This window comes from Poecilia mexicana, unplaced genomic scaffold, assembly GCF_051168715.1.
Source record: "Poecilia mexicana isolate PSO_F unplaced genomic scaffold, ASM5116871v1 scaffold_12, whole genome shotgun sequence".
NCBI classification, from domain to species: domain Eukaryota; kingdom Metazoa; phylum Chordata; class Actinopteri; order Cyprinodontiformes; family Poeciliidae; genus Poecilia; species Poecilia mexicana.
In genome coordinates, this window is record NW_028263381.1 from 20,571,744 (window position 1) to 20,588,583 (window position 16,840).

The following is a 16,840-nucleotide window of genomic DNA, read 5'->3' on the forward strand; positions in this document are numbered from 1 at the left end:
TAGACCAGAAATACTTGGTAAGATTTCGGTGTTTTGTGCCGTGTAATCCAAGAGGTCGACCGTAACTGGAGGAGCAGCATAGATTTAGATGTTCAAATATGGTAGAAACACCCAAAAATGTAGTTACAATGAAAATTTATGATCATTTTTATTTGTAACAAACACAACAAAACATAAATACATCTTCTACATCAAGAGCAAAGTTTCAGTCTGACTAAAGAGCAATTCTGTCTTCAGCAGATCTTATTTGGATCAACTAGAAGCTGTAATAAGACAAGAATAAATGATCCCAGAGAACTAGAGAAACTAGAAGCACTACTGCTACTAGCGCAGAATCGTTTTTACAGCACAGGAGGGACAGACCGAAGGTCAAAACCATCAATTTTCAAGCCACAGACAGAGGAAAAGTTTGTCATCCAAACCTAACAAGCTTTTAGAAAACAGTTTTATAGATTTAGCTTGAAGCAGCTTTTGTGTGAATCTATACAGACATTAAACTCAGTAAAACCGAGATTAGAAACTGCTCCACTCACTCGATATGATGGACGTTTTCTCCGGCTTTCTGCCACACGTACGTCATGTTGGGAGGGTCGGCCACCGCCTGGCACTGCAGCAGTGCATTCTGGGACATGTTGAGGGTTGTGTCTTTAGGAGGAACCATGATGACAGGCGGACCTGAACAGGAGTAAACCACAGAGTTTTATGCTTCTTTTTTGTGAAGAAACAAAAACAACTTTCAAATCTGTGTAGAAAAACAAACATTTACATATTAAAAGTGGTGCCAACATTTTTAAACAGGATTTTTGGAACGTTTTCATGCAAAACTTATTTGACCTTTTTTCACTCTAAAACCTTTAGAAAACCTGAAGAGAAAACAGGAAGATGCAACTTCTGGAGGACAAATGTTTGTTTTCCGACTCAGGCGGTTACTAGATTTAGGGGAAAATTTGAAGAGCTATTTTTCCCCTCAACAGTTCAAATCATAATTTGAAATTTTATTCAGCATATTTTGTTGTTTAACCACATTAAATTGATATTCTGAAAAATTTAAGTGTTATTAAAAATAAAAAAAATAATAAAAATCTGTATGGAAGCAAGAGCTTTTTCACAGAATTGGCCAAAATACACGAAACAAGCAAGTAAAGCAGGTGAAGTTTAAAAAGCTGGAGGGTCTGAGGAAGATTTGACAACAAGCTGACACCTGACAGAGGGAAGATGTTGGACCGCTCCGCATATAGACACGAGACTGAGAGAAACACGGCGGCGGTGGGAGCTAATAAAGGGAGAGCGGGCAGCCTCACGGGCTGGAAAATACACAAAGACAAGGAGAAAATCAAGCTATGACACCTGTGGGAAGTGGTTATTTGAAACAAACGTGTTGGGCCCAAACAATGACAGGAAAGAGACGGCTGCAACATGACGGGAATTACTTTCTGTGTGGGTTTGTTCTGGTTTTGTCATGTTTCTGGGGTCTTAAGATGATTATTGTTGGGGTAAAAAGTTTAGTGGGTAAAGAAAGTTGGAGCTGAAATTTAGTTTCTTCCTTGTGGACATTTTCTTACGGATGGGAATTAGTCATAAATGCAGGAGACATCAACACTGGGATCTTAAAAGTTAGTTATGCTAACCCTAAAGCGCTACATCAGTTAACAGTTATGCTAACTTAGCTTAGGTCCTATTAAAGTTATCTTCTATTCCAGCTAAGTTGACTAATGCTGGGATTTGCTAGCTGATGCTAACCTACCTAGGGTATTATATCTTATTAAGGATATCTTGCATCTGTGAAGCCATATACTGTCAAGGTAAGTTAGCATTATCCAACTTAGCATTTGCTAAGTAAGCTAAGTTAGCATAACTATTAACTGGTGTAGAGCTTTAGAGTTAGCAGAAGCATTAGCTATGCTAACCCAAAAGCTCTACACCAATTAATAGGATAGGATATAAGCTTTCTTATATCCTAGCTAAATTAGCTAAGATTTAGCTAATGCTAGCTAACTTGATAATGCTTAGCTAGGATACAAGTTAAGTTAGCATTACCCAACGGTAACATTTTTTCCTTCTTGGAAATAATATTACCGTTGACCCTAGCATGTACTAACTTAGCATTAGCAGCTAAGTTAGCGCCAACAACTATTAGCAAAATAAATTTTTACTTTGAAACATAAATTCTTTACTTTGTAGCTATTTCAAAGTATACTCATAGTAAGTAATACATTCAAACTGCAATATTATATTGCAGCAATTAAGAAGCAAAACGCTTAAAATAAGTGAGAAAAAAATCATTTTTGCAGTGAAGTCAGCCGTTAGCAGAAGGCTAATGAGCAGAAGCGCGTCTCTCCACCTGTTTTACATGTAAACAACAATAATCTCTGCAGCAGTCACCACACATCAGGCTGGTAATCCAACATCTGTGCGTGAGTAACAGGTCGGAGGTCACCAACGGCTTTCAGACCAACTTCATGCAGATCAGATATTAGTCTGGATTAATCCGCCCGTGTGGGAACGCAGCAGGAAGCCGCCGCCAAAGCCCAGATAAAGTGATTTCAGTCGGCTCATGAGGATTATTAGTTGTAATGTGACCACTCCGACTGCGAGAGCCTCAAATTAAGTTAAACCTGGATGATGTTCGGTGGTAAAATATGTTAAAAAATTATGTAAATATATTTCCTGGCTCTCCCGAGGAACGGGATCTGCAGTAGGAGTTGGAGTAGGAGTACAGGAGAAAGTCAGAAATAAATCCCACTGTTTGTTATGCAGAGCTGTGTCGGTGTAATCCAATGATGCACAGATTCATATTTGCATATTCTTCATGCTTTTGTCCTCAAAATTGACTCATTTTTACATTTTCCTGACAGCCAGTCATGACTGCGTAAAAAAACTCAAATTAAAACAGAAAGACTCCACGATGCTAATAAATCCCCAGTTTCGTCTTTTAAACTTTCACTTGGTTTCAAAGTGAAATAAAATAAGGATGACTTCAGTTTGAGCTTTAATACAACGGTGTCGTCTGACGCAAGGCCAGGAAAGAGGAATGTAAATCACAGCGTCTTCAGGCACAAAGGCAGACAGGCGGCGACAGCTGACCTTTGATCTCCAGCCTCGACACGCGGCTGGCGTTTCCCTCGGCGTTGGAGGCGTGGCAGGCGTACAGCCCGGCCGCCTGCGCGGTCACCGCCGGCAGAGACAGCGCTCCTCCCTGGTGAGAGCGACGAGACGGAGAAACTCAGGATGATTTCACATGAGAGGCGCTTTAAGGAAAAGTTACGCTCATTAAAAATGCAACACCGGCGCCAGAAACTTGCTGATATTCACTGCTGTTCTCTGCCAGCGGCTGCAGAGCGAATAAATACTTCATTCCTTTACGTTTCCTCGTCGAAAAATTAAGAAATTCTTGTAAGTTGGTTTCAAACAAAAGCTGTCAAAAGAGATAATGTTCTTCACTCTCACTTCACTAATTAAACTCTAATGAAATAAAGATACTTGGAGAGAAAACAATCTTTTACTGCAGCAGCAGAAGCATAAAAAATACAAAAATCAAACATTAATTTTAATACATTTATTTCCTGGAGGTAAAGAAAGTAGAAAATCATCAGTTTAGCTGTCAATTCCTGTAAAATAAATATAATTTTTGACAATGATGAGTAAAAACCTGAAACTCCAGTGACTTTTATTGGGATTTTATCCGGCTGGAGCGACATCTACACAGCATGATTCTCTATGCTGCTCTTCAAAATGGGAAAAATAAGAAAACATTCCCGTCTGCATGTTTGTTTTAGCAGCAGAAAACTTCTTAAATAAGAACAAACTGAGTCATTAGGTGTAGTAACACTTCCTATTGCTCATCAGTTTATGATCAATACTAGATAATAATTCACATTGATTAATAATAAAAACACATTTTAAAAATAATAATCAAAAAATATTAATGCAGAAAAACTCCAAATAAAGCAAAAATAATCTAAAAATATCATAGGTGGTAGAAAACTCAGAAATAAATACACAGGTGACAACATATGAGGAAAAAAATGGATTAAAAACAGAAGAAGAAATCAATATTAAAGGCAATTATTAAAACTTATAGTGATCAATTCATGATTTGTTTAATAAGTCAAAACAATCTGGTTTCCACAAATATTAATTTGCATTATATAGTGAGAAAAACACGCTATACTTCATAGATTTATACTTATAGTAATATATAAAAATAAACTAAATAGTTTTAAATATTTGTAAATAAACAGGTAAAAAGTTAAACTGAAGTTAATATTAAATAATAATTACAAAAAAAGCACAAACCTACTGACACATCTGAAATATATTTAATAATTTATTTCCAGTTGTATTTTAATTATGACAAACATAAATTAAATTAAATGATTTATATATTTAGTAGTACCAGTTTAAATGCACTCTGTCAATATTTCCCTAACGAATAACTGAAAATAATAAAAACTATCATTTTAAGCGGGGAGGAAAGAGAGGCTCGGCGTGGGTGAAGCCATTTTGAATTCAATACGGGGGTCAGAGGTCAGAAGTGCTGTTTACGCGGCCGCTCTTATTCCTCCAACAACATGCCTCTTGAAATAAAAAACAGACATCCAGAGAAGAGACATTTTAAGAAACAGCAGGTGCTTCTTTTCAGCATGTTTTTCTTTTTCTACACAATAAACAGAAGCATAAAGAGAGAAAGACGATTGCTGCCCCCGAACGCGGCCTTGACTGGGAGACTCGACAAACACTTCAGTCACTGCAGAGGGGAAGCTGAACGACTCTGAAGACTCCACTTCAAATCGCACTCAACGTCCGACTATCACAAGAAAACCGCAACAATAAACTTTGCTTTCAGAAATGAGTAAAAAGTTAATTTAACGTCATTTGAGTGAAACTTTTTAAAGTTTATTTTGTTTGTTTATTTAGGAGAAATCCAGTAAATTATTGTTTGTGTACCTGGAGGTTTGCACTGGGAATGGCGCTGCCGTCTTTTAGCCAGGTGATGGTTGGCGTAGGGTTGCCAATAGCAACGCAGTCAAGAGACAGGGGACTTCCCACCAGGGCCTGGACCACAGGGGGCGGGGCTTTGGTGAAAGTGGGCGGGGCTAACAAGAAAACACAAACAAGCTGGAAATGAATCTTTTCCCCCCACAAGATAAAAATCAAAGGATTATCAAAAAGAGTCAAAACATTTTCTCTCCATCATTTCACCTGAAGCAGCAAATAATAAATTCTTAAAAGTTTACATATAATTACAAAAGGAAAATTAAATACATTTTGACATTGTGTTATTTGCAAATGTATTTTTTCCTTTCAGTATGATTTACGAAAGTATTGAAATTTGTAAATTACAGACATGAATAAACTAAAATGTCTTTAGTTTTGCAAATTCATCGGACAATCATAATTTATTTATTTATGCAATTTATAATAAATTGCACTTAATTAGTGGAATTACACTGGAATAACTGTATAACAAACAAAGTACAATGTTAAATGTTTCTGTCAAAAAGTTGATCTGTGTTAAACTTTTCCACAGAAATGCAGCTTTATTAAATGTTTTCATTTGTCATTTAATTAAGCTTTCCTGCTGTCACTTGGTTACAGATTAAAATAATAAAACACAGAGAAAAACGAGATTAGCTACAGATGGCTGCAACTTTAGTTATTTTTCCAGATCAAACTAGATTTCACATTATGTTAACTTAAGAAATTAAAAATAATCTAAACAAAATTGGAATTTTGTGAAAAAGTAATTTAGCCAAACTCTATACCTAAATGCCTGTTGTATCAAATATAATACAAACAGTTTTAGTAACGCCAACAGTTTCGTTTTTCAAAATAAAAACACATTTGATTATCATTTCTTGCATGAGGTTTGAAAGATTTAGAGTCAGGACTTAAATGCATAAATGTGAATCATAAAATCTGCATTTCTCAGATTCGATTTGAGCTTTTAGAGAAAACTCTGCTGACTGCTGGACTCTTGTTTCGCCTCGCAGGGCGCAGGCGCTGTGGTTTGTTGCGGAAGAAGCGGGTGAAGAACCCGTTATCGCTCCCGACTCTCACGCGGTCCAGCTTGGCTTTGATCTGATCGTTTCTTCTGAGCAGCGACAGCGAAAGGTTTTCCAAACACAAACAGACTTCAAAGCACACACACGGAAAAAAAAGAGATAATAATCCATATTTTATACCCAGAGTTAATATTTAAACCGTCAACAGGAATAACTTTACTTATTTTACCCCTGAAATCAGAGATTATTAAATATTACCTGATGCAAATAGAGACTTTACACACGTCCAACTTCTTTAAGCAGCATTTAAAAGTTTTCCGTTTAAAGAAGTTTGATAATTTATAGTATCTGTCATATGATGCTTATTTTGTAGAGCAAAATAAACGCAACATAAGCGCAGACATTATGGAAGATTCACTTTTTAAAGAGGCAGAAACTACCTAATGAGGCTATAAACCATTCTTTTGATTTTCTGGGTTATAAATAAATAAAATTTAGACTTTGATGTGTTGAGAAAAAACAGAAAACTGTGAAATTGGATCAAAACAATGTACCTCTGAAGAGGAGCAGAGAAGCTGGATATCTTCTGGTAAAATGTTTTCCCTTAAATCATTACGGCGCATTATAAATAACTAAAGAACTACGTTTAGGTGGGTATTTCATACAAGCAAACGCTGGAGGCTCTGCTGTAATCCCACCAAGTGGAACAAGAGTTTGGGGTTTTATTTAAAATCTGGATAAATGCATCTTTAATCTGTTTTTCTGCCACAGCTGCACCCCGTTGATCAGCTCTTTCAGGGTCAGGATTGTTTTGTTTCTGACTGAATGGGACGAGATTTCTGCAACATGATGCAAGTTTTAAGCAGGAAATGAGACCAGCTTCCCGCTGTGCAGAGGTTTGGTTGTGTCTTCATCTAAAACATGTTTTTATTTGATCTAAAAACTGCCAAAACTAAAACAGTTACTTAGTAATTATTGTAGAAGTACATCTGAAATATTAATTAGCCTAAATCAGCCATCAATTACAAATCTGGACTTTCAAATTGAGCTTCACATCCAACTCCCTGTAAAAGCTCACTTTTGTAAGATAAATCAAACTCGGCATAATAAAAGCTTCTGTGTTCTTTCAAAATAAAGTTCAGTTTAAAAGTTCAAAATAAAGTTATATACGAGTTACTGTCAAATATAAAAATGTTTTATAAAGATTAGAAATAACTATGTTATGAAGAAGCTGCGTGTGGAGTTTGCATGTTCTCCCTGTGCATGCGTGGCTTTTCTCCGGCTTCCTCCCACAGTCCAAAAACATGACTGTCAGGTTAATTGGTCAGGGGTCACCAACTCCAATCCTCAAGGGATAGCATCCTGCAACTTTTAGATTCACCTCTGCTCCAAAATGTCTGAATTCCCTCACCAGCATTCATTCCTCTCTGCAATAGGCTGGAAACGAGCAGTTTATTTGATCCAGGTGTGTTTGAGCAGAGATGCATCTAAAAGTTACAGGATGGTAGCCCTGGAGGACTGGAGTTGGTGACCCCTGCTCTAAATTGTCCCTAGGTGTGAGTGTGTGTGCATGGTTGTTTGTCCTCCGTGTTGCCCTGCGACAGACTGGTGATCTGTCCAGGGTGACCCCGCCTCTCGCCCCAAACATTAGCTGGAGAGGCACCAGCACCTCCCAACCCCACCAAGGGACAAGGGTGTACAGAAGATGGATGGATGGATGAAGAAGCTGCAACATCTTCAAGAAACAAAAGAATAAATCCTGTGGCCTTTTATTTAAGCGCTGAGCATTGTTTGTGTAGTTAACCTTAGCTAATATGTAGTTTTAGCAACTTATTAGCTAAAATATAGCTAAAACTATGGTTAGCTATAAAACATGTAGCTAACATAATACAAATAAAAATAAAATAGCTAAACATAGGTAATACTATATAGTTTTAACTATACATGTAGTTTTAGCTACATGTTCAACTATATTGTTAAAATTAGCTATGTTAGCTAAACATATTGATAAAATTAGCTATAAAATCCTATTTAGTTTCCCAGACAATAGTGGAACACAAAAAACATGCAAAAATTACTTTATTTTTTTTTTTTTGGGCTGTTGTAATCATTAACCGTCTCCCCTTCAGCTCCACCTTTTCAGTGGAGACACATTGTTGATTCTGCCATTAAATTTAAAATAACTTGCTATTAAGTATTGGGAAAAACTCAATGTAATTATTGTACTGAGGCGGTGGAGGGTTGTTGTCAGCAGCTGCTGAAAGTTCGAGTAATCAGTAAAATAGCCACGTTACTTTTTCAAGGAGTAATCAGTAATTCAATTAAAGTTACTTTTTCCAGTAACTATGCCATCCTGACGCTCACCAATGACAGGGAAGGTAAAAATCACATCGTTATCCCAAAGATGGCTCAGTTTCAGAGCATTAATCCAGCAGGATGCAGCTCACCGGTCACAGAAAGCCGAGTCCAGTCACTGCTCTGCTCTTCCTCCTCCAGTTTGTCCAGCTGAAATATCCGGCAGCTGTAGAAACCCTGGTCCTCCAGCTGCAGGCGCTCCAGCCTCAGGGTGGCGCTGCTGAGCAGAGACGCCCGCCCTGCAGGGACAGAGCCAGACTAGACTTCACTTTTCACCTTTCAACTTTTTATTTGTGGAGAAAAACAAAGCCAAAAACAAAACAAAAAAGGTTCAAGTTTTTCTTTTTTTATTTTATTTTTCAGTTACAGAAACCGGCGCTCAACCAACGCTGCGCACACACACAAACCCAGAAACTGGATCTGCTGGTTGCCAGGTGACGGCTCCCAGGAGCCAGCGCCGCCTGTAACATCAACCCTTTATCTCTCAGAGGCTGCAGACTAACTGTCCATGTAGATTTCACACCTTAACGGATAGATCCAACAGAAAGGAAGAAAAAACCTGCACCTCCTCGGGAAGAAAATAAAACGTGAAAGCATCAAACAGACTGCAGGATCGCTCTGTACCACAGGGAAGTCACTGTTGTGATGGTAATTATTAACAGATTCAGTGGATTGGAGGGAGCCTGGCGGCGAGAGACGGGCCTGACTGTAAAAAAAAAAAAAAAAAGATCCAGGAAGTTTGAGCCAGGTATGCTTCCAGAGATAACACACCCTGTTTACTTTTCCTCACCGCCAAAGGGGATCAAATCCACAGGGAGGGGACAGAAGTGGGAGCGAAAGTGGAGCAAAACACACATCAGCATACACTCAAGGGATTAGCTCGTTTCAAAACCCTGCCCTTTGACCCCCTCTGGTTTTTATCTCCGCTGCCTTCCTGTGATATAGGTCAGTGCAGCGCTGAACGGGAGGCAGAAATGCTGCTGGATTTCAGCCGGGGAAAATGGACAGAAGTGGAAAAGAAAAAGATCTGAGCGAGACGAGATGATGCAGAAATGAAAAGTGATCAAATTTGTAAAATTCCACTAGAGCAACAAGTCCTGCTGAATCCATTCAGGGTGTTGGAGCAGGAAGCCCATCTGTTCTGCAACACGGCAGTTCAAAGTGCTTTACATCATAAAAACATACAGGCACAAATTAAAAAAACAGAACCAAACTTAACATTTTTGTTGAGTGACATCATCAAATATGTTGATCAATGATCCATTTATTGTGCGTCAAAAGAAACGCTGAACTGGTTAGGCTTGATTTAAGACAGTGTTTCTCAATTCCGGTCCTTAGGCCCCCCTGCCCTGCATGCTTTAGGTGTTTCCCTTCTGCCACACACCTGGATTCAATATCCTGGTGATTAACAGGCTTCTGCAGTACTTGATGGTCATGCAATCATTTGAATCAGCTGTTCTGAAGTAGAGGCACATCTATAACATGCAGAGCAGGGGGGCCTGTCGACTGGAATCGAGAAGCACCAATTTAAGGGAACTCAGCGTTTCGACTGTTTTTACATTTTCTGGAAGTTTGTTCCAGATTTGTTCATTTTCTGTTGTCGTTTAGTAATTTCCTGAAATACAAGAGCTCTCAGAAGTTTCTGTAATCTTTATTCCATCACTAATATGACAATTCAACTAAAAAACATGAAGTGTGCTGCAAAAACACAAAATCTTACCAAGTGATTTTGAAGTAGTTTCTAGTGAAAATATAAGACAAGTCAATTACAAGTCATTTTTTAACAAGATATAGAAGCTTGTTTAGTCAATAACCTCTTTATATTGATGGAAAAAGTTCTAGTTCTGTTGGTAGAACGTTCCTCTGTGCCGTTACCTAGCAACCCCAGCCAAGCCCAGCCCGTTACCTAGCAACCCCAGCCCGTTACCTAGCAACGCAATTCTATGGAACTAGAGCTTTATTATCTGTATTAAAGTATTTATTCAAAACAAGTGCATAGTTCTTCCTGAAAAGTTTATTTTAAGCTAGTTTGTCTTATTCCAAGAAACCAGACCAAAATTACTTGGTGAGATTTTGTGTTTTGGCAGCGTAAATAAATATTTTATTTATGAGGTGCTTTTCACAGACTTAAAATGATAAAGGGCTGTATAACAAAAAATTCAACCTTGAAATTGTACAAAGCGTAAAACAAGAAAATCTGTTAAAAGAAAAATAAATACAAAAGATCGGGTTGCCTGGTTCCATAAGAGCCCATGAACTCAAACCAATTGCATCACACATATTTACAAAACAAAAATTTTATATTTTATCTTCTCTACATCTTCTATCTTTATGTGAGCCCACAGATTGTCTCTCATTAAGCCACTATTAGGTCGAATTTTAAATGTTCTTGTTGCCAAGACCATCTAACCTGGACCATCTAACCAAGTCAAGAACAGCAAAGTAATATGAGAGCATTAGTTAAAGAGGCAGCATTATGTATTTTCCAGGCACATATTTACTTGATTGTGGCTTGAAATTGGGCCTCTGTCTCTTTAAGAAACTCCTGCCTTCAGGACCATTATCCCTTTAACAACATTTTTACCAGCTTTTCACTGTTAAGTAACTCCTATAATGAAATCGGATGTTTTTCAGACGTTTGCTAATTGCTGCTGGCTAGTCTGAAGGAGCTGAAAGGAGGAAACTGCAGCTCAGAGGAAGAGCTGAGCCTCGAAGGCGGAGCTAGGTCCACCAAGGCGTTTTCAGCTGAATGGTTGCCATGGAGATTAAATGATCAAAGCAACACTCCAGGAAATATCATGATGCAAAGCTCAAAAAAGCTGATTTCATATAACACTACCCCTTTAAGAACATAACACTTAAATTTAACATCCTCATTAGTTAGTTTCCAGCTACATTTCAGTGAACCCAAACTTTTATGCAAGCAGAACCTCAACCACATGCTTGTCTGACATTTTCACAAGTGAAATGGAGAATTTATGGAGCAGACATACAGCTGGATGCTAACCAACGTGGCTTCGTCTGCAGGCGGATTGAAAAGAGGCGACACGGTTGGAGGTGAAGGTATTAAAGCAGCGTCGGTTCTTTAAGCGTGATGCAGAGTCAGAAAAACATCCGTATATTTGCAGAAGAAAATGTTTCTTCACCTTGTTTCTCCTCCTTCACGACGGCAGCACAGGTGGAGGCAATAAAATATTCAAAGTAAAGAAAGTTTAGTGGCTGAATTTGAATGCAGGCAGGAGCTTCTCGCCAGGCTGCAGTGAAACAAAAAGATGATGTAGCTGTGTGGGGAAAAAAGAAAAAATCCAAACCAAAACCGAATATCCACAGCAGAGGATCAGAGGTAGTAGAGTACACACAGAGAGTATTCAAGTAAAAGTATCACTACTTCAGCATATTTTTACTCAAGTAAAAAGATGTTCAAGAAATTAAAAATGTGTTTGGTAAAAAGTCTACTCAAGTATTGAGTAACTGGTCAAACTGGCCAAAGTAACTTTTGACTATATGAACCTGAGAGGGTAAGGTCTATGTGTACACAGGGAGAAACTTATTAAGCTGTCAGATCACAAATCACAAATGTAGTAAAATGAGATGGCTTTAGTTTTGCATTACCGATGTAAAAACACACAACAAGATTTCCATTTTCTTCTTTGCCCAAACTACAACTTCACTGTTGAAAACGCACAACTTTTATCCTTCAGCTTTTCTTTAAATCTGTTGTTGAGCGCGTCGTCTCTTCTGCAGTATCAGAACCAGAGGCCTAAAAAGGCTCAGCATTGCAAAAACACAAAATCATACCTGGTAGTTCTAGTCTAGTTTCTAGTGAAAATATCTCATTACACTTGAAATAAGACACACTAACTTACAAGCAACTTTTTCAGGACATATAGAAGCTTGTTTAAATACATAATTCACTTCAAAATATGGGGAAAATGTCTTGTTATAAGTGAAATAATCTACTAGTGGAACTAGAACTGGGTTGCTAGGTAACGGGCTGGGCTAGGCTGGGGTTGCTAGGTAACGGCTCAGTGGAATGCTCTACCAGTGGAACTAGAATTTTGAGCTAGAATTATTTATGTAAAACAAGCTTATTTATCTTGCTGGAAAATGACGTGTAAGTTAGTTTGACTCATTACTAAGATGCTCTAGAAACCAGACAAAAATTACTTGGTAAGATGTTGTGTTTTTACAGTGAACACAGCCTGATGGAGAAGGCTCGTTCTGTTCTGGTTACGACTGTGGAACGATACAGAGAAGGATTCTTTATAAATTCAAGAAAATAATGGACAATCCTGACCAGCGTCTTCATGAGACTGTCTTCAGTCAGAGGCTTCTTCAGATTCGCTGTAATACTGACTGCTACCTGCCAACAGCCATCGCCATCTACAGGAACGCTTTGAAGACTTTGAGTCAACAACATTTAATTTCACTTTGGAATCAATAAGATATTTTTGAATTTGCATAAATAATGTCTACTTGCTGATATATTACTATCAGGATCTACTTCACATCTACAGAATTGGACAAATCTGTCTCTGCAGCTCATTCAGTTTACAGGTTTTCTATGAGTCCACTACATTATGGAGTTCCTCAAGGTTCTGCTCTGGTGTCCTTGTAGTTTCTGTTGCACCTGCTCACACTTCAGCATAATTTAACATCTTAAAAAGCCATGTTTGTGTTAAAATTCAGTTCACATCTCTTCTAAGGTTTTTGAGGTAAAAACTGTAAAAGAATATAACATTTTAGTATATTTCTGAAAATGGCGAATGCTGTGAAGCTGGGAGTTTTTTGTCCACACAATCTCTTACTGACTTCATTTTAATACCCAACTTTGAAATGCATAAAATAAATTTGGAATAACAAGCAAAATGCAAACACTGAGGTTTCAAACGTGCTCTTTTGGGACAGAAATACGTTAAATATATCATCAAACCCACCACAACAAGGCCTGAGGTTCCTACAAATAAACTTTTTCAAAACAAAATTCACTTCTTCTCTTTATGTTAATCTGTTTGCACACAGCACTCGCCATCAAAAGTAGCAGCTATGTGGGTTTTTCAAACGCCCAAACCAAACAATACCCTTTGTCAGCACAATTCAACCACACAATGCATTTATTTGTCAAACTGCCTTTGACTGAATCCCCCTGAAGGCTCCTTCCCCCAATGCTCTTAGGTGACACTGAAACACAAAACCATGGAGTGAAACTCTGCAAAAGTAAAGAAAATAATTCAGAAATGAGCCGCTTTTAAAGATTAGAGCATGAATTATAACACGAGACAGTCATTGATGTCCTTTCTTGAAAGACAAAAGCAAGCAGAGGGAATATCGTCATCATCTGCGTATTGAGACATTTTTATCAAGCGGTGACTATTAGAGAAAAACCAATATTCCCGTTCTTCTCAGTTCCAGTTTGATGCCCTTCATAAAGCACTCAAACGAGTCAGAACAACGCTGACAAAAGGAATATCTGCAAAGACCACGGCTTGTGATTTTATAACATTTTATCGAGAGCGAAAGACGCATCAGACGTATTGATTTTCCATCTTCCAAAATGGATGTGTAACATTTCAGAAATGAAGTTTTCAAATTATAAAAAGAAGCCTTTGGGGAAATCATCCACAAAGTGTCTTGTTTGGTTTGACAAGAGCCTGTAGACAAAAATTATTTAAATTCAATACCATTTTGAGCGCCTCAGACATTTATGTCCCTGAAAATGTGATATCCTCGGGCAGAGAGCCCGCATCATCTCCAGGAGATGTCGTCAGCTCTTGGCAGGTCGAGGAGAAGCTTTCAGGTTTCGGGTTGCGCCCTGTCCTGCTTGTGGCTTTACGCAGGGCCACCGTGTCATGGATGAACATCTGAATTCAAGCAGTTCATCTAAATAAGAGGCCTAACTTGATGCTCCGCTGAACAATCCCAGCACCAGGCTATCATGTTTGTCCACATGGGAAGGAAGCACATTAACCGTGTTTAATGTTGCTCCTGCTTTCAGGGGGACAGCGCATTTATACAGCTGTATTTGCTTTTAATAAAGTCAGCAGAAGCATGGTGCCAACCTGGGACTACATTTCCTGTCCACAGAGCTGACATTAACGCTTTGATCACTTGCTCTGCAACAACAAACACTTAGACCTCTGCTAGCTGTCTTCACAACCCAGGGGAATCGCCAGCGAATCTCGTTTTTGAAGGAATCAAATAAAACTAGGAGTATATGGAGAGAAAATAAGCTCGAATTGGCAGTCAGGGATGAAAAAAGAGAGATACATCTTTGCATCCAACCATTTCCATAAACCAGGGAGAAATTATTCTAGGTTAAGCTAACAGCTACTCAACCAAACAACTATTCAAGCCAACAGCTATTTATCTAAAAGTAATTGGAGCAAGCCATCTGCCATTTAAGCTAACAAGCTACTCAAGATAACTACTTAATTTAGCAGCTATACAAGCCAACAGCTATTTGAGCCATCATTAATTCAACCTGCAGGTGTACTTGAGCTAACAAGTACTCAAATAAATCAATTCATGCCAAAATTCTACCCACGTTAACAGCTACTCAAGCTAACAGCTACTTGAGCCATCACTAATTCAACCTGCAGGTGTACAAGCTAACAAGCTACTTGAGCTAACAAGTACTCAAATTCATGCCAACATTCTACCCATGTTAACAGCTATTCAAGCTATCATTAATTCAAGCTGCAGGTATCCAAGCTAACTGTCATTGAAGCTAGCAGGCTACATGAGCTAACAAGTATTCAAATTTAGCAACTGATGCTAACATCTAGTCAAGTTAACAGCTACCCAAGCTCACAGACCATTAAGCTATAAGCCAATCAAGCTAAAAGTTATACAAGCTAACATCTGAGCTGACAGCTAAGCTAACAACCCATAGGAAGTGGGTTAATTTAAGAGAGTAGAACACCAAAAAAATAAAATTTACCTAGCAGTTTCATCAAAAAGTGCATATTGTACTAGATAGTTTTATAAATATTTCTATGCCTGTTTATAGTAAAGAAACTCATTGAGATTCAGCTTCAATTTGAAGAGAATACTTCAAACAATCATCCATTTTTGACTTATTGACTCAGATTAGCCATCAGTTTTACCATTTAACTTCCCTAGGAGACTCTTGCATAATGCCTCCAAGATACTGACTTCTCATTACTACTCCACACAAACCCACTTCACAGAAAAACATGGAAAAACCCACTAATGTGGGGCAGAGATGGAACCGAAGCGTCAGCCTCTGCAGACTTATTCACTTGGATACCTGGCGTTTGAATCACAGCAGCTAAACATCAGTTGGCTCTTGAAGCCAAACGGCTCCGACACCCGAGAACACGCCTGAGGGGTTGAAATGCACACTGCTCATTTCAACACTAAAGACTCCAAGTTTCCCATGCTGCACCTGTTACTGCCCCGGCAACCAGCACCGGTGAGAAAGCTCAAGCTCAGCATCAACGAGGACAAAGCATCTTTTTCAAGCCCTTTGAATCGGAGGAGAAACGGTTTTCTGTTTGTTGTTACCAAGCTTGCCCATTTAAAGACGTGGAATGACGAAGGTGTGCAGAAACGTGTAATTTGTCATTCAAAAGGCAGGCAAATTTTAAGGTTATGAGCAACCAGCAGATTGCCCTGCTTCCTCTGACGATGATTTATGCTGCAGATTGGCGCCTGAATCAGCAGCAAAAGCCGAGCGTCTTTTACGAGCCTGCGCTGGAATTAAAGTGGCTGCTGCTCCCACTTTTGATAATTCAGCCAATCGGCTGAGGTTCACCCTGACTTTACTGCCATGTAAATGTCAGCATCGGGTTTCCTGGAGTGGGAGTGGCTCCCCACTCAGAGGGGAAAGGCTGTGACTCAAACTAAAAGCAGGTCCTGATCCTTCGACAAACACAAAACTAAAGGCGGAGATTACAGCACATTACTCTCCGTTAGCACAAGAGATAAATCTGATAACATTGTTACAATGAAATGTGGATATGCAAGTGAAACGTCTTGATCTAAATACTGAACATTCTTTAAAAAATGGACTCCATTCGTTCCAGTTGCCTTGCAAAAGTATCCATTATTCACATTTTACAACCAATAAAACTTTAAATTCGGGGGATTTTAGTTTGATTTGCCAAAGCAAAATAGTGCATGTCTGTGACATGAGAGGAGCTGGTGAAAGGTTTTCAATATTTTAACAAATAAAAGTGTAAAGTACAGTTGTATGCAGCCCACTAGAGTCCAAACTTAAACAGACATTTTCAGTCAATTATTCTTAATTTACAAAAATTCTAGATTGGGTATTGGTGAGCATAAGGGCAGATCTGTTCAGTCTAATTCTATGCTTTCTGCTCTGAACAATGTCATTTATTTTACGTTATATTTCCAATTCCTAATTGCGCTTCCTAAACCATTCAAAATAAAGTTTGTTTTTGTGTTTTTGCATGTTTGACCAAAGTACCCAAACCTATTATTTTTGTCAGTTTCTT

At 38.5% G+C, this 16,840-nt stretch overlaps 1 protein-coding gene across 1 annotated transcript in view; it reads right to left on the bottom strand.

Annotated features, from left to right (window-relative positions):
- The window catches only part of igsf9a (immunoglobulin superfamily, member 9a), a 56,714-nt gene that overhangs the window by 24,989 nt on the left and 14,885 nt on the right, over positions 1-16,840 (bottom strand). Inside the window, exons 4-7 of the mRNA XM_015009837.2 lie at positions 8,453-8,599; positions 4,948-5,096; positions 3,085-3,196; positions 534-675 (exon numbers count right to left, since the gene is read on the bottom strand). Coding sequence (XP_014865323.2) covers positions 534-675; positions 3,085-3,196; positions 4,948-5,096; positions 8,453-8,599 — 550 coding nt within the window. The remainder of the gene's footprint in view (positions 1-533; positions 676-3,084; positions 3,197-4,947; positions 5,097-8,452; positions 8,600-16,840) is intronic.